This window comes from Microcebus murinus, chromosome 20 (genome assembly GCF_040939455.1).
Source record: "Microcebus murinus isolate Inina chromosome 20, M.murinus_Inina_mat1.0, whole genome shotgun sequence".
In the NCBI taxonomy this organism is placed as follows: Eukaryota; Metazoa; Chordata; class Mammalia; order Primates; family Cheirogaleidae; genus Microcebus; species Microcebus murinus.
This window is the reverse complement of record NC_134123.1, coordinates 4,532,629-4,554,658: the sequence shown is the minus strand read 5'-3', so window position 1 is coordinate 4,554,658 and position 22,030 is coordinate 4,532,629. Positions and strand designations below refer to the sequence as shown.

General features: G+C 57.1%; 1 protein-coding gene across 2 annotated transcripts in view; it reads left to right on the top strand.

The window, feature by feature from the left end:
- ZNF423 (zinc finger protein 423) overlaps positions 1-22,030 on the top strand; it is a 313,414-nt gene that overhangs the window by 267,424 nt on the left and 23,960 nt on the right. For both annotated transcript variants that reach the window (XM_012788967.2, XM_012788972.3), the window contains 2 exons: positions 16,900-17,031; positions 18,562-18,677. In XM_012788967.2, the coding sequence (XP_012644421.2) occupies positions 16,900-17,031; positions 18,562-18,677 (248 nt within the window). The remainder of the gene's footprint in view (positions 1-16,899; positions 17,032-18,561; positions 18,678-22,030) is intronic.

Below are 22,030 nucleotides of genomic sequence, written 5' to 3'. Positions count from 1 at the left end.
TCCACGTAAAGCTGGCTTAGCTTAGTGCTGGCACGTTGCTCACACAGCAACGTGAAGTCAGGGTCCCTGTGGGCCCGTTCCCCTGTGCATTGCCGGCACCCAGCGCTGCACTCTCGCTCAGGTGCTCAGTCGGTGCCTGCAGGGCAGAAGACGTGACCTCCTGGAGTCCCCTCATGCATGTCTGACTCCCTCGGACCGTGGGCACTGCTGCACGTCGGCACTCGGCCCAACAAGTGTTTGTGCCCTGGACCGAACGCTCCAGAGCCTTTGCCCCCAGAGCACCCTGGCCTGGGACGCCCTCTCTGCCTCCACATCTCAGCATGTTCCTCCAAGGCCACATCTCCAGGGAGTCATTCACCCAGTTACCCATGCATTCAGTCAGCAGGTGTTGTTGTGCACCCACTGTGTGCCAGACACATGCTAAAGTGACCCTCGCCTCTCACAGAGGACACTCCTTCTCTCTGGGTGCTGCCTCAACCCCCTCCCAAACATTTTATGCACCCCTCTTAGGAAGATGATCCCTTCCGCCCTGGTGTCGTGATTGTGTACACACCTGATCTCTCTCCCTAGTTCCGCAAGGAACTTCATAATATTTCTGAGGATGGCATGCACCCAGAGAGGCGCACACTGTGCACATGCACAGCAGGGGACCCGTGCGGACGGGGAGGCGCAGGCTGATGGCCCGCTGGTCGCCCCAGGTCCCCTCCCTGCCACGGCTTCCCTCAGAGGCAAGCGCTGTCCTCACCTGCGCACCCGTCCTGTTGTTGCTGGAGGTGATTGAGAGGCGACACGTGTCTAACTCGTCCCTCTGTCCCCTGGACTGCCTGGCACAGCTCCTGGCCGTCGTTGAATACAGGGATGGAGGGTGGGTGATGGGTGTGTGGACGGAGGGTGATGCTACCACGACGGCCGGCAGGGGGTGGGGCCTCTCAGCCCCTCTGATGGCGGCTTCGCACACTGCCCCTCTGGTGCTCACGGAGCTCAGTGGGGTAGGGGGCCTTCTGTTTCTACAGACCAGAAGACTGAGATTCAGGGAGGTCAGCGCCTCGCCCAAGGTCAGCCAGGCTGCGAGTGGCGGTCAGTGTGACCTGGGTCAGATGACTCCAGCTTGAGTCAGGAGCTGGCACTGTGAGCCTCCCTTCCTGCTGCTTTACAGCCCTCGGCAGTGCTTCCTCCGCTGGGCCAGCTGGACACAGGCTCAGCGGGGGACAGAGCTGAGCTGTCCTTGGCGTGCGAGCTGATGGCTCCACGCTGCCCCCGCCCACCCGCCAGGCGTCCCATTCCTCCCAGGCTGCACCAAGCCTTCTGTGCCTCTCCAAAGGACAGGGCATATTTCTTCCCAACCCTCTTAAGGCCCAGCCCGCACTGGAGGGCTTCATCATTATGCAAATTAGCTGGATTGGATCCGCTCCCGCAGAGGACTCCGGGGCGGCAGAAGGACGGAGCTGCCTCTGGAGCGCTGAATGGAGCCTCGGATTAGGCCAGGGGACGGGTGGGGGTGGGCTGGGGGGTTGGGCACGGAGATGGGGCTGGTGCCAGTGATTTGCTGCCCCTGGGGAGGCTGCCGGCTGGGGCTGGGGACAGGTGCCTGGGAGAGCTGGCTCAGGCTCACCGAGCCCGGGCTCCTGGCGTTGTTGCTGAGGACGGGATGGAAGAAAGACATTCTTTTTGGATTTACTCTTTGTGTATTGAGCCCTTTTATGATTCATCAGTAAGTAAATATCAGCTGAGGGGGTGATTTGTTTCTAACAAGCTTATAAAATACTGGTGTCATTTGTGGGCTTATTGGTGTGCTGATTATAAACACTCCCCCATGCCCACTCCTCTATGTCAAATTAGCATTCAAAATACAAATATTGGATCTTTGGACCGCTTTCTGCCGTGTCTTCGGAAGCTGGTGGAACGGGAAGGCCAGCAGTGGGGCCTCAGGCCCAAACACGGCCGTGTGGGGCTCGCTGGAAGACCTGAGGGTTGCGGGGAGGACCCTCGCTGGGCCTCCGGAGGGGGCATGGCCCTCCAGCTCAGCTGCTCCTCCTGCCTTTCTTGTTGCCGAGCTTCCTCTGACTGGCTCTTCCCTGCCCCCGGAGCCTGTGTCTCTTGGAGGACACAGAATGTCGCTGGGCAGGCTGTGCCTGGCCTGCTGGGCCTGTGGAGTTGCCCCTCCCCTGGGGGGCCGGGCCAGGCTGCACCCAGCCAGCGGCAGTGGTTGCTGGGAACGTCTGAGCTGGTGGTGGGGGCTGTCAAGTGCCAGCCACCTCCTGAGGGTCCTAAGCCGTCCTGGCCTCTCTCACTCACTCAGAATGTCACCTCCTGTCTCCCCACACCTCCTGGCCTCTGCTCTGTGGCCGTGAGTCATTTCAGGCCCATTCCCCATGCCTCCCCAGCACGAGCCTGCAGCAAATCCTCCTGCTCATCATCTGGGTTGTGACGCCCAGTGTGAGGTAGGAGAATGGAGGACGACCCGAACCTTTTCAGAGCACTGTGATAGCCAGGCGTGGAGACCGGGTTTGCCGAGAGCCCAGCAGGCACGCTCTGAGCTCTACAAATGCATCAGACCACCCAACCCTGTGCACCAGGCACCAATATATGCCCATGTCCCAGGTGGGATGGCCAGGACACACCACACCGTGGCAGAGCCCAGCCTTGAAAAGTGGCCTGTCCATCCCATTTGACAGGTGATGGACCCAAGTCAAGGTGAGAGGAAGCTCTTTGTCCCGGTGCAGGCAGAGACCCAGCACGGACCAGAAGGCAGGTCTGCCCAGGCCTCCGTCCAGCCAGAGCTGCCTGAGGGGGGCGTGTCATTGCCGCAGGAACTCTGATCACCAAGCGGTGAGGCAGGGGCTGAGCAGGCCGTGGAGCTTGCCGGTCCAGCCACCTCCGGTTTCAGAGGGGCCACTGTCGTTACCACCATCGTCTCCATCGTAAACAGTAGATTAAATTTTTTTTAATTAAAAAGGTTGTATTCTATTTATTACAAAAGCTATCTATGCTCATTGCAAATCCAGTTAAGCAAAATGAGAAAAATATGTTCTGCCATCCAGAGACGCCCCTCTAATGAGCAGAGTTATTCCACCCCTATTTTTTAAAAATCCAAATAGGATGGTGTTGAGTACCTGGTTTTATTTATTTCCACTTAACTGTTGTGTGAGGTTGTGAGTCTGAAGCGACACCCTGTCCTTTAAGAGCCAGCGTCTGTCCGGCCTGCGGGGCTGTGGGCAGAGACCAACATCGTTCGGCACCAGGGACTGGTTTCATGGAAGACAGTGTTTCCACGGACGGCGGGCGGTTCGGGATGATTCGAGTGTGCTGCGTTTCTTACGTTGCAGCCGCGCCCCGGCAGAGCGTCACCGCCTCAGAGCATAGGCGTCAGATTCTCATGAGGAGCCACAGCCTCGGCCCCCGGCACGCGCAGTCTAGGTGGGAGTCGCGCTCCTGTGAGAACCCAGCGCTGCCGCTGACGACAGGTGGCAGTGCGAGCCACGGGGCGGCTTCGCTCACTCACCCACTGCTCACATCCTGCTGTGCAGCCCGTTCCTGACAGGCCACAGACCCATGCAGTTCGAGGCCTGGGGGTTGGGGACCCCAGCTCTAGAGAGCCCCCTTCCGTTGAGGAAGCATTGATTGAGTGCCACTGTATGCCAGACACTTTGCTGGGCACGGGGTGATGCCTAGGCTGTGTGAGAGATACGAGCCTGTCCCTCCTCGCCGAGGGAGGGGAGCACAGCTTCTGGGTCCTTGTCAGTTCGGAGATGGGGCAGGTGGCCAGGAAGTGTTCTTGTGGAGGTAAGCGCTTGAGCAGTTCCGAAGACATCTTGCTACGGGCAGGAGGGGTCAGTCCACGGAAAGTCGGGGTGTCTCCTGTTGCCATCTGTGCAGAAGGCCACTGGGACCCCCATCTTCATGCTGGATTCTGCCCCCACCGACACATACACAGCCCACCGCAGAGCGTATGGGTTTCCTGCTTTTGTCAAGCGCCCTCTGCCCTCTTGCCTGTCCTCTTTTTTTGTTGTTGTTGTTGAGACAGAGTCTCACTTTGTTGCCCAGGCTAGAGTGAGTGCCATGGTGTCAGCCTAGCTCACAGCAACCTCAATCTCCTGGGCTCAAGCGATCCTCCTACCGCAGCCTCCGGAGTAGCTGGAACTACAGGCATGCACCATCACACCTAGCTAATTGTTTCTCTATATATTAGTTGGCCAATTAATTTCTTTGTATTTATAGTAGAGACGGGGTCTTGCTCTTGCTCAGGCTGGTTTCAAACTCCTGACCTGGAGTAATCCGCCCGCCTTGGCCTCCCAGAGTGCTAGGGTCACAGGCGTGAGCCACCGCGCCCGGCCACTTTCTGTCCTCTTAAAGCAGCTCCTGCATCCTGCGGCCTGGGGCCGTGAGGCTGTGTGTGCCATGCCAGGGGGCTGAGGGCACTGGCACAGGCCAGGCTGGGCTGCCAGGCCCCCGCCTCCCTCCCGCTCGAATATCCACGGTGTCTCCCCTAGAGCTCTGCTTCCGCCAACCCTAGGACCCTTAAGGGCCTGGTTTGGGGTATCTTCATCATTTCTGGGTGACTGTGTTGTCACACAGTGTATCCGGCCTCCCACACTCCTTGAGTGTGACATAGGGTATCTCACTGGCCTCTGTTACCCACCCCCTCCCCCGTGTCTTGCACGGCACCTGCCCTGGCATCAGTAATAATCACGTAGTGGTAATAGCAACACGCGCCGCTAATCCTCCTGCAGTCCTAAGAGGTGGGTACCATGATAGCCCTCATTTTCCATAGTGGGAATGGGCCCAGGGAGGCGGGGTCACTCGTTCAAGACCCACAGTTGGTAGAGGTTGGTGGGGGATTCGAACCTTGCTGTCCAGCGCCGAGGCCATGCTTCTGCTCCAGATGCCGTGCTTGCCACCAGAAAGCAATGGCTGAGTGCAGGGGTGAGCAAACGAGGGCATGTGTCCAGGCCTGAGAGCGGCGGCTGGTTGGGGGAGTGTGGGCTCCCAGGGGAGACTCCGTCCTGCCCCGTCGCCATCCAAGAGCAAGCTTTGCTCCAGCGTAGACAGAGGCGTCCGAGGACCAGAGCCGTGTGTCGGGCTCCTGCGTCTGGGACGGCGTTGGCCCTGGAAGCCTCGGCCGAGCCCTCCAGGACCGATGTCCAGAGGCATGGGAGGCGCAGTCGGAGCAGAACCTGTTAGCCTGCCAAGCTGATGGTGCACCCCGTGTCTGTCCGGCCTTGTTAGAAATACTAGAGAAGGAAAAGAACTGCTCTTTCATCCTCAGAGAATGTATTAGCCAGGATTGTTTTGGTTGCAAGTAACAGAGTCAGTCAAGTTAGCTTAAGCAGAGAAACCAATTTTTTGAAGATGTCTTTTAATTTTGTGAAACTATAAATAGCTTGGGTGCAATAAGGGCTCTGTCTTGGAAAATCGTGGCAAGGGCGGAGTGGACAGGCAAGGCATGGGGAACTGCGTGAATCAAGGCAGAGTTGGGAATGTGCAAGGCCCTGTGAGTGAGGACGGCCCTGGGCAGGAGGGGGTGGGTGTGGCCCAAGGGAGGGTATTGGTTGGGGGGGCCTGAGCCATCTGGAGCAGAGTCCAGCTCTACCTGGGGAGAAAGGGAGCCACTGCAGGTTCCTGAGCAGGAGAGGGAAATGATGGCCGTGGAGCTGGGGAGGATTATCCAGTTGGCGTGTGCTGGGCGAGCGGAATGGGAGAGACTGGAGCAGGCACGGTGAACTGGGGCTGGGTGTGGACAGCAAAGGGTGAATTGCCAGGTGTTGCATGTGCTTTTTCATGAAGGTGTCTATGAAGATGTCTTTTCCAGGAAGGAAAAAGGCAAGGTGCCAGCCGTAGCTGTACGGTGGAGCATTTTCCTGCCACCGCGCGTGGGCCAGGCGCGACTCACATCTCATCACGGCTAATGGCAGCTGTTCCACTCGCTGAGCCAGCCTGGAGAGTTGAAGGCTGCACAGGGGCGGCCTCCACCCCCACTCCTCTGCCTCTCAGCGGTGGGCCCGCCTCCCTTCCTGCCCAGTCTGCCTGTCCCCTGCCTCTCTGGGGTGTGGCTGTCAGCTGTCGGTTAACACTGCTTCTTGTGTCAGGCGGTTGCGGATGGGACCGGCCCAGACCGTGGGCTGCTGGAGCCTTGCCTGGCAGGTGCAGGCACAGCCGATGACAGACAGGAAGGCTGGCTGTGGGCTGAAAGGCTGGCCTCCGGGACCTGGGCTGTGGGGTCCAAGCTGCCCAGAGATGGCAGACCCCGTCTGGTCTCTGCATGCTGGGCCCAAACCATCCTCGATGACAGTCTGGGAGCTGGACATGTCAGCAAGTTAGTGTTAAATGTGAACTTGGGACATCCCACAGCCTTGTTTGGTCTCAGTTTCCTGTCTATTGGAGGAAGAAAGGAAGGCAGGAGCTGTGTGCTTGCCCTAAGGAAGGTGACGCGGTGGAGAGTCCAGCAGACAAAAGCAGATACCGTGGAGGGCCCTGGAAGCCGTCCTGTCTCGAGTGGCTTTTCAACGGAGCTAGGAAAGAACCACTCCCCGGTTACGCTCCTTACGGATGCTATCCTTAGATCACGTGACTACTTGAAGGCGGTGTCATTGATTTGAATGTATTCATTTATTCCATGTTTCGTTTGAATTTCCAATTTTAGCTTCAATTTTCACTTTACTTGGGTCACAGCAAAACCTGTTCTTTGAGACATGGCCTGCAGAAGCAGCATTAAGGAACTACACAGACCACTTAGTTAAGTGTGAGCAATCCAAGGACTTACTTCCTTGACCAGCCACAGGGCTCAGCCAGCATAAAAGGCAGCTCTATGGTGGTGTGGCCCGTAGGCTTCCAGGCTAGCTAGGAGCCCAGGTGATACTGATCTGCCTCATGACACATGGGTCCAAAGTTACAGTGTTTGGGTTACATTGTCAGAGAATCTTCATTCCTCTGGAATGTTCCTGTGCACATCATACGCTTATCTGCCCCAGGCAAAGTGACCATGTAATTATCAGGGTAGAGGTTTACGTTGAAGGTCAAAGAAGTTCACATTTAGACAATTTCCTGTGCAGGGCAATTGCAAGCAAGTTTAGCAAGTAAAAGGGCCGAGGCATCCTTCACAATATTTGAAGCATGCATACCACGGTTCAGCAAATACTTATTAAGCACTTGCTGTGTGTCCAACACGGCTGTGGGTTCCAGGGTCACAGCACTGGATGAGACAGGGAGGGCCTCTGTCCTTGCCTTGCCTGCATTCTAACAGCGCGCTGTCCATAGAACTTCCCACATTAATGGCGATGTTCTGCACTTTCCAAACTGGTAGCTCTTAGCCACATTACCTATTGCAACTAAGGAACTGAGTTTTTAAATTTGTTAACTTTAAGTTTAAATAGCCACACGTGGCCAGTAACTACTATATTGGACTGTGTGTCTAGCAAATGCATACTTTTGAAACTTTTCCATAGAAGTCCGTCATTATTTGCTAGTCTTGTTATTTATTTTTTCAGCTGAGGGGTGGAGATGCCTGGTGTCCGGCTAACATGGCGAAAGGGGACTTCAAAGAAGTGGTGAATTGCAGTTTCCAAGCTGAACACTGGGTCTTCTTTATTCAAGTATTAGTAGTTGCAAGGACAGTCATGTGTTTACCTGGGTGGGGAAGTGTTGGAAAATGTCGCTTTCTACACGTGCATGTTATGTGTGTGTGCATGTGAGTAACTGACTTTTTAGCATATTGCTGTTGCTTGCATTAAATAATCTTGGTAGGGACAAAAAAATTGATGTCAGTAGTAGAGAAAACCTTCATAGTAGAAGCAGGATAATTCATGTGTCCCAGGCAGGGGCGGTGATAATAACAGTTTTGTAGCCTGCCTGTCACGTTAATTGTATATTATTAGAGACCATTAATCTGAGGATTATTAACATGAAGGATTTTTAGGCAGTGCCTTGTTGTGGAGAACTTTAATCTGATGATCAGTGACACACGTCAGTAGGAGTTTGGTGTCTTAGGAAAGAATGAGTTACTTGGTTTTACTTCGTGGATCTCTGGAGGATGTAGCAGAATCTTCATTTTCTGAGGATGTCAGGCCTCGATCTTTAGCAGGTGGAAGGGGCTGTGTGTGAGGGCCATGGAATGTCTTCTTTAGCAGGACATTTCAAGCCCCAGAATTCTGAAGTTCTAGAAGTTTGTAGGCAAAGAAAGCTCTAAAATTCTCTCCTTAGAGTTCCCGGGGAATGCTCGCTCTGTGCTCCTGTGTGTGTTATTTGACCACTGACTCGTTTTCTCTCTCTTTGCATTAAGTAGTGACTGCCTGTCTCTTGGTGATGTGTCCAAGGCCTGGCCTGTGACTTTCCTTTGCCAAAGACAACCAGGCACCACCTCCTGAAGGCTGTGGACTGCTCAGACAGCGGGGAGGGTGATGTCTCTGCCAGCACCGTGTGATGTCAGAGTCGAGCCCTCAGAGATGGCGTGTGTTCCTGTGACCATCCAGGGCTGCTAGCACCTCGGGGCTGGGTCCCTGGCAGTGTGGAGTCAGGCTGCCTCCCTCCGACATCCAGGCAGGGCCAGCTCTATCTGAGGCTGTGGGCACTGAGGCCTTTCAAGTTAGGGAGCTCTCTGCAGGGGCCCAGGATGGGAAGGCTGGCCAAGGCCTGGCGGGGGCATAGGGACACTCGTGTCAGCCCCTGTTTGACCTCCATGAAGATCCCACTGAGTTTAAGAGAGAAGAGCAAGAAGAACTATAGAGAAATGTGGAACTTTGGTCATAGAACATCAGAAAGGAAGCAAAGTAAATTTGTATGGCCAGAAGTAGGAAACTGCAGCAAGCCACAAGTGGACACAGGAGTTTGAAATCTGGGCACGAGTTTTGCCATCACAAATATGGAAGTTGTATAGGGGTGAAGGAGGAGACAGACAAAGAAAAGTGACACAGAGGCATTTCAGAGATGGAAATAGCATAGACTGAGGATCTGCAGCTGGCCAGGTGCTGCCGGGACTCTTTAAACATTGACGAGGGGCTGCGGAGTGCGAGCGCCATTGGCCACATGTCCTGGAACAGGAGCCAGTTCCCGTGCCTCAGTGGCGCCCACAGAGGGCTTGTGCATGCCATGTTACCAGGCCCGGGCGTGGAGTTTCAGGTAGAACCAGGCCGGAAATAACTACAGCGGTGGCAGCAGTGGTGGTGGCAGGACTGTGATCTTCACTCGGCTCTCACTGATTCTTCATGGCGGGCCCGGAAGGCAGGCAACGTTCTCCCCATTTCACAGGCAGGCAAGCGAGGCGCCGAGGGAGCTGCTGGCCAGCGTCACCCGTGAGTGTGGTAGAGCCAGGGTTATCCTCCATGCTGCCTGGTTCCCAGCCCTGTTTCTCCCCGACTCCTGCAGGTCTGGCCTTGATGGAGCAAGGGCGCGGAGGGCAGCCAGCTTGCGGCGATGGGAAATCTCAAGGGAAGTTTGCCTGGACTCATTCTCAAGCTTAACTGACCCCTAGCTAAGATCCATCTGACGTGGCTCTTGGGAGCGAGCAGTCGCTCAATGGAACCATCTGGAGTCTTCTGATTTGAGTTTCAGAGGAGAGAGTGAGCGAAGAACTTGTGGCTTAGGATAGCAGCGTCCTGGAGACGGGCTGGGGCCAGATGGCTGATCCTGCCGGGCAGCCCTGGGGTGAGCACGGGGGTGGCCAGCCCGCCCTTCCCGGGGCGTGGAGCCAGGCGGAGGCCCACGGCTGCCCTCCCTTCTCGGCCTTTCTTCCCCCAGCCCGGTGCGCCGCCTCCCGCAGGTGCGGAGAGCGAGGCCCGTGGGCCTGGCCCCTCTGTCCTCCTCCGGGCTGGGAGCGGGCCTCGGGCAGCGGGCCGTGTGGGGCGCTAGCTCGGCGCGGCAGCTGGCAGTCCAGCCGGGCTGACGTGCACGCCTGAGTAGCGGCGAGGGGAGAGCTCCGAGGCCGCCCGGGGTGGCGTGAGCGGCTGGCAGGAGTGGTGGGGTGAGGGGCTGTGGGGCGGGGCAGCCCTTCCCCCACGCGCACTTGCCCACACGTGGAAAGAGCTGTGTTCTGCTGAGGTGGGGAGTCCAGTGTCCCCGTCTCTCCCGCCGTCTGGGAGCTCCATTTACCGCAGGTGCGGCGCTGTTGTGGAAGGGGTGTGTTGGTGGGTACCTGGGTAAATAAGTATAAATAGTTTTCTTTCTGATATGTGACCGGATTATTTTCCAGTTGATTTCAAGCCTTGGCCCCAAGTGGCCCACAGATCAAAAAAAGATAAGGGTCAGTTACAAGGTTGAGCTCATTCTCCGTTGCCATGGCAACTGACCTCAGGCAACCCTCGGAGGACTACACCCAGCTCCCCAGGTGATATTTTTACTGTCCACGCCATCAATCCCAAGCCTTTCAAAACTCAGACTGCCTAATTGTCAGGGCTCTGTTTTGAAGAGACTCCAGGTCCCCTGCTGGCCCCGGTTCAGGCTGCCAGAGCTCATTTATAAGCCTTTCCGAAACTCCGGGGACCATGAGCTGGGTCCCTCCTGGCCAGAAAGGCCTGGGAAGGTGTCCCCCGGGGGAGGAGGAAGGGCACAGCCCATCCTCCAGGATTAATTAGGAAAATGTGAGCCCGGAATGGGGGCTGTGCCAGCGGGGCGTGCGTTCAAGCCTTGGCTGAGTGGTCTTGAGCAATGAGGACGCGCGGGGCGGCCTAGGCAGTGTTAGCCACCCCAGAGTCCCCAGCAGCCCCCCAAGACACCCACAGCATTTTCATCCCAGTAGTCATAGTAGGAAATTATTTCCCATTGCTATTTGACAATTTCTCCATCTTCAGTAAAGTATGGACAAAAAGCGATTTTAGAAAACTTTCTGCCTTTTTCGATATCCTCAACATACAATCTTGATCAAAACCCAGAGTCATGACAACAGGACTCCAACAGACCAGTTGGAGCCCTTTCATGGAGATCGGGGGTTCTCAAACTGTAACATATGCCCCAAACACTGAGGTGCCTTTCAAATGCAGGTTCTGGAGCTGCAGGTCGGGGGGCCGAGCCTGCATTTCCCTCAGCCCCCAGGTGCTGCCAGGGCTGCTGGGCCGGGGCTGGGGTCCTACCGTCAGACCCTGTCCCACTCACCTGACCCAACTCTTGCCTGGCCTTTGACGGGAGCCCCTCCCCCAAACCCCCTCCCCCTCTGACCCTTGGGCACGCCCAGCCTAAATGTCACGCTTCCCTCCCTCTGCCTGGCGTGGCTGATTTCCTCGTGGCCTTTGACAGACAGGTCACTAGATGAACAGCCCCACGTGATGCCCACATTTTATTACCTGCTGTCTGCTCTTCTGCCCAAGGGTCTTTGTCCCTCACCGGGAACAAAGGATGGCGTCCTCCGGCCACGTTTCTATCACTGTCCTGCACCGTTCCTCTGTCCGGATGGCGTTGGCGGGTCCGTTCCTGGCGTCACCCTTCACACAGCGCCCCTCGCCTCACGGCGGTGCCAGGGCGCTGCTGCAGCGGGACAGGCAGTCGCGCACCGCCTGGCGTCACCTCTGCTTGCAGAGACGCTGCCAGGGACGGTGCCGCAGCCTGGCTGTCCCACGCTGTCAGATATGGGCGCTGGCCCCAGCAAGGGGGCCGCCAGGCTCAAACGTGGGACACGAGGGTGGCTGTTCGCTGTCTTCCTCGCACGTTTTGCATGATCAGGGAGCGGAAGGTGGTGCTGGGTCCCAGGTCTTAAGTCATGTGACTTTTTCTAGTATTTTCTGAAGCTAGAGGGGGCTGCTGGGGATGAACAGCACACAGCACCCAGCGCTGCTGAGGCCCTGCTAGGTAGGGTCCTGCCTCTCCGAGCCCGCTGTCTTGGAGCAGGCCACTGCCGTGTGACGGTCCAGAGAGCCGCACTGCAGAAGGGAAGTGGTGTTATGAGCCACAGGCCCTGTGAGGTTGAGGGTGGCCACTGGTGCACAATGACAGTGTTTCCCAGCACCCCGCCCAGGTTCCAGGCTTGTACCAAGTGCTGTACGTCAGTTGCCCATTTCCCAGTTACCGAGCGCCCGCTGGTGCCAGGCCCTGTTCCAGGAACGGGTGACAGAGCAGAGGGCAAAGCAGCACGTGTGGAGCTGACGTTATTCTTTCTGTTTGTGTGTGTGAGAGAGAGAGTTTGTTAGATAGACAGTCAACTCTGTGATGGTCCGGGCAGCAGTAAGCACACTCCAGGACATTAAAGGTGAGTGAGGGGCTAGAAAGGACAGGTTGTGCCTTTTGAGCCAGGTGTCCAGCAGGCCTGTCTGAAGAGACAGCCTTGGGCAGACCGCTGGGTGACGGGGCGGGGGAGGAGGATGAGAGCGTGGCGCCAGGGTGTTTCAGGGAGGGCAGGTGTCCCGTGGGAGGAGAGGCCCGCTGGGCTGCCTCATAAAACCCCTGTGCTGCTTTTTCCCATTCTCTGGCAAAAGAAGCCGGAGCTCAGAGGAGTTAAGCAACCTACCCAAATGTACACAGCGGGCAAGTGATGGAAGGAGGGCTCAAACCCAAGTGTTCCTGGTTCTAGCTTTTGTGTCCTGCGTGGCTGCTTCCTGGATGGAGGTGGCTAGCTGTGCCCCTTGTCAACACCAGGTGGCGGTCACTGGTCCTCCCCCAGACAGGTATATGCATTGATGATGCTACTGTTGGGTCAGCTTCCCCAAGGGGGGGGGGGTCCTTGCTAAGAGCCGGGCCAGGCAAGGCCTGTCAGTATGGCTGGAGCCGGTCACACTGAGCGCCTTGGAGCCCAAGAACAATGCCCTGTCCACTCCCCTCCGCAGCCTGCTGCTCCTCCCTCCCAGGCAGCAAATTATGGCCTCCGAATGTGTGCCCGGGCCTGCCTTTGACATCAGCGGGCCCACCTGAGCCTCACCTTCAGGATTCTGATAATCAGCTCTCTCTCCTCCTGGCTTCCCCCAAGACCCGTATGGAAATAAGTATGTGTCTGCCAGGGATCAAATGCTTTTGGAGACAAAAGTCGGTACCGAGGACATTACAGGAGCTATCATCTCGGCACGATGCTCTTCCACAAAGCCCTGTGCTCCTCTTTTGGGCTGACACAGTTTCAGCCTGAAAGGTTCCAGCAGGCTGACTTGGTTTTAAGCAAAAGCACATCCTATTATTTTTTTGAGAAATGAAGTGTAAAATTAACACTTATTATTCCTGAGCAGAGGAGAAAAAACAGAGAGAGGGGGACTCTGGGATTTTTGTGCTTGCTGGGTTGTTTGTTTAGCAGTTTGGGTTTTTATTTTTATTTTTAATTTTTAAATCATAATAAATCAATAGATTTCCCCATGCCAGCCTCAACTTACAGGGAACAGGAGGCAAGATCTGAATTTCAGCAGGTGAAATCTGCATTTCACTTTACAAATGAGCAGGGCTGCATAATTCACTCGAGTTGTGTGGGTCTCTCTTATAGATGCCTGTCATGTGCTATAAAAAAAAAAAAAAGAGGAATAGAAAGGAGGGAAAGCGATCGTGTGTCTTAACTCACAAAATCCTCCAGCCCCCACTCAGGTGGAGGGGCCTGTGGGCTCCCAGACAGCTTTGTCATTCTGCTCCAAGGTGTCGGCTGAGCACTGCGCGATCTCATATAATTCAGGAAAGGGATTCTCGGCGGGTGCCGCTGTCTGGGGACCCTGTGTCTTGGGACAGAGGAGAGGTGGGCAGCGCCTGGTAGGGGAGGGTGGTGGTGGTGGTGAAGTCTCTATCAGCATCCATGGACTTGCTTGTATTGGGTCATAGGCACGCTAAGGAGTGTTTGTCACACTAACTAGGGCGCTCTCTCCCCGCCCTCCCTGCCTCCCAGCCCTCCCCCATCTTCCTGGATGGTTTCATAGGCAGAGGTGCATTAATGGACACCCAAGGGAGTACCTCGGACCCCTCCAGTGGGGAGAAGACCTCATCTTCAGAAAGATTTGCAAATCAAAAGGTCTTGCCTTGAGTGGGAGAGATCCCAGCTCTGCAGGACCCCTCAGGCTTCATGCTCCCCCACCCCCACTTTTACTTTTTGCTTGTTTTATTTCTCCTCCTCCCTTTCCCCAGGATTGACTCTTTCAAACACTTGGGGGAGAGAGAGTGAGGGTCTCAGGACACGCAGCCGCTGTGGGCTCCTGGTCTAATGGCCCGGAACCTCGCTTTGGCCCTGGTGTGGGCTGCGATCTGCCGTGTGTTGGCCAGGGCCGGCTTGGCGGCTGTGTGCATATTCATGAAGGTGGGCGCTGGGTGTAGCTGCGTCTGTGAGTCAGAGGGGACCGGCTGATGAATTGCTCAGCACTCGGAGAAAGGAAAGTGGCTGTCAGACATGATTCTCTGATTTATAAGTTGCAGGAGGCGTCTTTGTCCTCGCGGTGTGTGTGTCAGGCGGGCCGTCTCCCTCCACAGCCAAGTGGCTAGGGCCCGGCCCAGCAGAGAGCGACGAATCCTCCGCTGCCATCTCGGCTCCGACTGGGCCTGGGGCAAGGCCTGGCCCGGGGGTATCTGTCCTCCATGGGTATCTCAGAGCCCTTCCTGCAGGGGTCTGGGTGGGGCCTGATGCTCTGGGGGCCATAGGAGAGGACGACATCATCCGTGCCCACAGCCGAAGTGCCAGCATCAGAAAGGTGTCATTAAATGAATCCAGAGTCACTGTGCCCAGTGAAGGGGCGGTCTCTGTGGGGGGGCTGCCTGGGGGGGCATACAAGGTGGGGGTTACATACATGTGGGGGCGGCTTTGTGTCCTGCTCAGAGCACCACCCACCTGGTTGTGCTACCCCGTAAGTGGTCTAATTCTCCGAGCCCATTTCTTCTTTCTGGAAACGCAGTTTCCCCAGCAAGCTGGGCTATTTCTGAAGTTCAGGTATGTTGCAAACTAGTACAGAAGCCTGTACGATTGTCATTTTCACATCCCCCTGCCTCATTAATGTCCAAGAGGCGTCCCCATTCTAACAGGAGGCCTCATGGAAAGGTGGCGTCTCCTTCAGTCCTTCACTCCTTGAATGCATACTCTGCATGAGGCGCTGGGAAGCCTCGTTTGTGCGGGGGCAGGGGATATGTTGGGGGTCTTCTGAGGCAGCCCCCCACACTGGAGGCCATCTCTAATTATGACGAGAGTCTCCCCAAGGAAAGCGAGGGCGTGCATGGGGCCCGCGGGGCGAGCGTGCTGAGCCTGCCCCGTGTCCCAAAACTTGTCAATGAATTCCTTTCCTGCCAGCATAAATGGCAGATCTGTTTGAATCTCTGCCGGGTGCAAGTGGCCTAGTTGCCGGGGCTCCAGGGGCGCGACAAACACCGGCAGATCCCAGCCAGTGGGCTATGTGGGGCAGGCCCACCTGTGCGCACGTGTGCATGTGTGCCTCTGCGGCGGCGCGCGGGCGTGGGGATGGCGGGGCCGCGGGGAATGCCTGCTGTGTCTGCCAGCCCCGCCAGGGCCTGGGGACCAGGGATCTCCAGGAGCCTCAGCACATCTGTGTCCATGTCTCTCCACCGGCAGAACCCCTCTGCTGCCCAGTGCCCGCCTTTGAGGGCAGACCGCAGCACCTGGCACCCTTGGCGAGGCTGGCTCCCGGGGAGCCCAGGGGCAGCTGGCGTCCTTGGCTGTCCCAGATAACACCCTCACCGGTTCCAGTGTGCCCGGCAATAGACACTTATTGAGCACTTGGTGTGTGCCAGGGTCTGTTCAAAGCCCCTTTACATGGGGTTAAACTCATTTAATTCTCACATCAACTACAAGAGGAAGGCTGTTACTGAGTGTTTCAGAAAGAGGAAACTGAGGCACAGAGAGGTTACATAACTTGCCCAAGATCATCCAGAGCTGGATTCCACCCTGGGTGAGGTGATGCTCGAGTCGTGTGATTCCCCACCCCCACAGCTGACCACTTGCCTGGCGGTCAGGTTGTCCTCGCCTCACTAAGCATGGACTCGTGCCCAGGGCATGCAGTGCAGAGGATCCCAGAAGCTGGGATTCGAACTCAGCTCTGCTAGATTCTGGACAGGGGCGCTAGACTCCAGCTCTCAGCCTCCTCGATGCTGGCATGACACTGGCACTTGGCCACGTTCTGTTCCCTGGTGTCTTCGGGTGAAGGTTTAGGGTCGCAGTGCCTTCCAGGTGGAGAGATGGAGCTATGTTCTGGCTTGGAAGCGGGACAGGGAGTTTGCCCATTGTCCGGGGTTCACTGAGTAGCCCATCTGTTTCAAAGGGAGAAAAAGAACATTTTGGTTTTTTGCAATATCTTCCAGGGCCTGCCTGTCACTCTTAGGGTAAAGTCCCAGAGTCCTGCAGCAGCTGACAAGGCATTCTTAATGTGCACCGCTGCTGTCCCCCGGCATCACCTCTGGCCTTCTAAGCTTCAGGCACACTGTCCCTTGCTGCACTTCAGTCTGGCCCTGCACCACACGGACCCCTCATGGCCTTGCCCTCATGCCTGTCCTAGAGTGCTCCCCTACACGCTCACGTCACCTCTTGACCCTGTGTTATGTGCTGATAATTTTTATTTATCTGTCTACCCCACCACCAGAATGGGGCCAAGGCATTATTATTTGTTTAGTTCCCCAAAGAACCCCCAGCTCATAACAAAGTTCCTGACACATAGTATATGTTCAGTAAATATTTGATTGTATTTTTGAATGGTCAGACTCCATCTCTGTCAGGCCCCTCTGCATGGTGATGTGGGCTAGGAACGCCGCACTTGAACGTGGCCCGCACACTTGGGCTCCACCAGCAGGGGAAATCATGGCAAAGGATGGCCTTCAAGAGCCAGATATTTGGAGTGGCCCCTGGGGTCTGTGAGCCTCTGGGGGCTGGGCCGTCTGGAGCCGGGATGAGTCTTGGTGTCCAAGGCCCCCTTGCCAGCTCTGGCGCCGGGGGCCAGAGAGGGCTTGGCTCTGGGTATGTGGAGACCTGGTGGACTCCTGCCCGGAGATCGTGCAGGATCACTGACGGGTCATGGCTTCTCCTTGCAGAGGAAGGCATCAACCATGAGTGTAAGCTGTGCAACCAGATGTTCGACTCCCCGGCCAAGCTCCTGTGTCACCTCATCGAGCACAGCTTCGAGGGCATGGGTGGCACCTTCAAATGCCCCGTGTGCTTCACAGGTAAGGTACCCAGCGTGTGCCTGGTGGGAGACAGGGAAGGGACACTGGGCCCAGCACTGTGATGGCTGGACCCCAGCATGTATGTGCTCCTTCCTCTTCGCTTTGTGAGTCTGGTTGGGCCAGGACCCCACGAGGGAAGCCCTAGGGGATCAACAGGCCCACTACTCTCTGTCCTCTCCTCCTGGGCAGGCTGGGGGCACCCTGTCCTGGCCGCGGCACACAGCTGCTAAAGCCTTTGTCCGAGCCAGCCTCAGCCCTTCTGCTGCAGGTGCTCTTCCTGGGTCCGCGCTTATCTCCCTGAGCTACATGCTCCATCCTGTGCCGTCAGGCCCCCTCCGCACACTCCTGGTCCCCTTGCCCCTCAGCTGCCCATCTCCCATCCGTGCTCCAGGCTAGGGGTCAAGGGCAGCTCTGCCGGCCAAGTCCCCAGCCCCCAGACTGGCTGCCAGCCCAGGCGAGCGGCTGTCCCAGCCTGAGGCGAGTCTCAGGGGCTCTGCCGGCCCCTCCTGCTGCCCAGATGGCGGCCGGTGCGCGGGGAGCCTGGCCTCCCCTGCCTCCCCTGACATCTGCTGTCTGCCGCGGCGGGAAGCCCACCCTGGGGAGGGCGCCGGCGGGAGGATGTTTCTGAGTGCTTACCTCCCAGACACGCAGCTGCTCGGGGCCTGGGCCACCGCGGGACCCCCACCACCAGGACGCTGGGGCTGGGGCTTGTCCATACGTGTCCTGGGAGGGCTGCGCCATGGGGGAGCCCCTGAGCAAGCACACCTCTGCGGTTCCCTGGGGTCCTGGCACACTGGTGCCTCCTTCCCTCCCCTCAGGAGCCCCTGCCCATCTGCCGCCGCAGTCCGTGGGCTGGCACTGAGGGGCCAGCAGCTGGCCTGCCCATCCAGGACACGGGGCTTCTGGCAGGGCTGAGGATGCTGACAACAGTCTCAACAACAGCAATAGGAATTCGTGTTGGTCGAGCAACTTCTTGCACCAGACACCCTGCTAAGCTTTTGAATTCAGGTCTCTGCCACCTGCTAGCAGTGGGACCTTGGACAAGTCATTTAGCATTGCCTCAGTTTCCTTTTCTGTAAAATGGGGATAACAACAGTGCCTGCCTTCCAGGCCTGGGAGGCGTTCAGGGAGCTCGCACCTGGGGTCTGGCTGGCAAGGAGGAGGAGGACACGCACATTGGTCCCACTCTGCGTCAGGCCATCTTTTCAGCACTGTGTGAGTGTTAACCCATTTGATCCTCCCAGCACCTGAGGTGCATACTATTAATATAATGACCTCTAGTCCTTGAATGAGGAAGTGAAGCCCAGAGAGCTTAAGTGACTTGCCCAAGTTTGCACAGCCACTGAGTGGCAGAACTCAGCTAATCTAGCTCAAGCCCTCCCTCTAGTAGGTGCTGATAGTGCCCCCAATAGCCCACTCTTTGGCCGCTGTGCCCGTGTCACGGTGATCCCACTTGTGGGTGTTGTAGGGGCAGCTGCCACGGGAGCTGGTGTCCTGAGCTTGGCCTTTGACGGCCCTGTGTGTGTCCAGTCTTTGTCCAGGCCAACAAGCTGCAGCAGCACATCTTTGCCGTGCATGGGCAGGAGGACAAGATCTACGACTGCTCACAGTGCCCACAGAAGTTCTTCTTCCAGACGGAGCTGCAGGTGAGTGCGTGCTCATGTCAGCTGCATACCCCGTGCCTGTGTCCCTCAGGCTGCCCTGTTGGTACCGAGGATCTCGGGGTTAAGCCAAGATGGTGAGGTCTTGTCCTTGTGGGCCTGGAGCCAATGGCTGTCCTCCTGGCTGGCAGACATGGAGTATCACCCCCTTGCCTCATCCGGCCCAGAGAGCTGGACTATGGCAGGCCAAGCCTGGAGCAGGGGTCAGGCTTCTCTTTGGGGTGTTTCCATGGCAGTTCCCTTCCCCTCGTGGGGATTCCATATCTCCACCTATATTTGGCTAGTGGCCCAGGTGGCCTGCATGGCTGGGTCCTGGGGCTGTATGGAGCCAGGAGCTGGGTCTGGGGCCTGAGAGCCTCCATCTCTGGCAGGAAAGCCAGGAAAGAGAACAGTGGATGCCTGACTGGCCCCAACTCAGAGGAACCGGCACTCGCCATAGGTCCTGAGGCTATGTGGCCATCAGGTGGGGCACGGTGGCCTCAATAAGCTTCCTCAGATCCTCATTCTGGGTCTGCAGAACTGAGACCCTTGGGAAGGGAAGCTGCCATGGTGGTCCTCCCTAGGTACCTGCAGCCAGGTCCCTTGGCATCCCGTGGGGCCCTTCCTTCTCACCTGTTACTGGCTTTCTGAGGACCAAGATCTATGCCCAGGTGAAGCTGCTTTCTCTTCCACTGATTTTTCCAAGAAATTCTTACAACACTGGAGAGGTCACATGCGCACTGGGAAGAGCACACATGGAAAACTCACAGACACTGTGCTGGGCAGCAGCATCAACACACAAAGGGAAGGTCCGTGCACACGATTCCTATTACACATCACATGTGCACATGCACACAGAGGACTCCCACACCTGTGCAGCACCTGTGCCCCCAAAGGAGGCCCCTCTCACAGCCACAGAAATAGCACACGTGCACACATGGATAAACACAGCACAGTGCCATGTACCAAGAACGCCACCATTGTTAGCAAGGATACAGGTTAGGTTATTGTTTTAGAACAAAGGTTTATGTGTCACTCGTGTGACATGTCCAGGCAGGTGGTGGAGAAAGGACTCTGTTGGTGATATTCACCCAGCGACCGGCCTGCAGAGGCCCTGTCCCTCCGTGGCTCCAAGTCACTGGGGACGAGAAGAGGGAGGAGGCGACATGGCACCAGCTCTCCAGGCTTCCCCTCGGAAGTGAGGCGCGTGGCCGTCTCTCACGCTGCGTGGACCAGAGCAAGCTGGCCATGCCCGACGGCAAAGGGGGTGAGAAGGGAACGCCACCCTCGGCCTATAAACGGAGGAGCTGGCATCTATCAGCAGCCCTGGGGGCTCATGCTCACCACTTTGGACCACTGGGGCACACCTGCCCCCACAGCACCCCACCCCGTGTGAGTGCTGTGCCTCCGGCAGCGTCTTCCCACCCACCCAGGTGACGAAGCTGGGGCCGCTCACCCCAGGCAGGATCATCAGGTCGCTTGGATGGCAGCGGTGGCCACCCCACCCAGGGTTGGAGGGTGCAGCGGCGGCCTGTTACAGGACAGTCCCCTTCTTACCATGCTGCAGCCCACTTGCACCGCCAGGCCTGGGCTGTCCTGTTTGCATGGCTGGTGGTGGCTATTGCCGGAAGAAGTGACAGCAGGCCCCGGAGGGCAAGAGGGCTCACCATCCCATGGCCTGGCCCCGTGCCAGAGCCGGGCAGGCTGAGCTTAGACCAGCCTTGAAGGACGCCTGGGCGGGGCTCTGGAAAGCCTGTTTCTTTTTGTCTTTTGGGCAGTGCCCCTGTGTGCCTGTAAATTCTTGTATTGTTCACATGACTGTCATCCCATTGTCACAATGTGGGACAAAGTTACGGACGCAGGCCCAGAGAGGGGTTTCTACTTACAAAAGGCCAGCATGGGGGTAAGGACACCCGCCCAGCCCTGCTGTCTCCCCGCTGATCCACAGGCTGAGCTGGTGCCTCTGTGCGGGGCTACGTGAGGGGACAGCTGGGGATCGGTGCCAGCACTGAGCCACCGGCCATCCAGGAAGCTCCTGCCCACGTGCTGGCCAGGTGCCCTTTCTGCCAAGTGCAGTCTGTGCGGCCACCTTACCCTACCTGCCTCACCTGCGTGGCCCAGCTACCCAAATAGGCCCCAGGTCCCCTGACAAATGAAGCTTTTTATAGCACAATGGGACAGGCGTCTTTCGGACCCATCAGCCCATATAAACCGTGATTTACTTAAACTCGGCTTGCTCGGCCCCTGCCTGGCCTCCTACATTGTCCCGGATGCTGAGAGATCTCTCTGCTGGCTTTAGGATCACTCCAGGACAAGCCTCCTGAGCCTGCCCGAGGGCTGCCTTGTGAATGCAGAGGAGTAGGGAAGCCACAGCTTGCAAACTGGATGTCACTTCGCTTCCACCATCCTCATGCTGTGCCCACACCTGACCCCAGAATGGTCCATGTGGGCCGGTGCTTTCCTGGGTCACCCTGTCAACCTTTAACACTCAAATACTGAGATCCTCAAATACTGAGAAACCCTCTAAATTATAGCCTTAACGAGTCACTATTTTCTGCAATTAATGATTTTAATTATAGACCACTTAAATGTGGAAGAATTGTCGCAACGCCAAATCTATGCAAATAATGGCTTTCGTTAAGTAACTTGAATAGCAATTTTCTGGCTCATGAGAGGGGGTTTCCAGGCAATGAAGTTTTCGTCGCGGCTGCGCTGAAGCTGGTGCTGGGAGGGCCTGGTTGGGCGGCAGGGCGAGTGTGCTGGTCCTCGGGGCTGCCCTGGGGCTTTTCGTAGGGCAGCTGGAGGCCAGGCTTGCCGGAGCCGGGCCTCACAGCCACGTGGCATTTGGGGTTGTGTAGGGAGCCCCGGGAAGCCAGTGTTTGCAGGCACAGGGACTGAGAGGCCGTGAGAAGATCCGGGCTCGGGACTGGGCTCGCTGTGGAACCGGGAAGTGCTGTTGTGAGGGCAGGCGTGCTGGGGGGAGACTCGGATGCGGGGGCTCGGCCCGCAGCAGCACCGGCCTGTCTGCGTACAGATGGGACATCTTCTCGGGCTGCGGCAGCGCAGTGGCCAGAATGAGGGACATTAATTCAAAAGGCTCTGGACGCACTGGTGGACATTCTTGGTAGCGAGAATCAGCGGACAGGAGAGCGAACGCTTTGCTGTTCGCTTGTTCACAGCGTGTGCACGGAGGCCTGTGATGTGCCGGCGCTGGCCCCATGGCCTGGGAAGACAGCGGCGAACAAGACAGAGGACCAGCCCTGGGGCTGCACGCCAGAGGGGTTGAGAGACACTTCCAGGGAGGGTCAAGGACATGAAGAAAATGAAACCAGGGAATGGGCTCGAGCATGGTGGGGGAT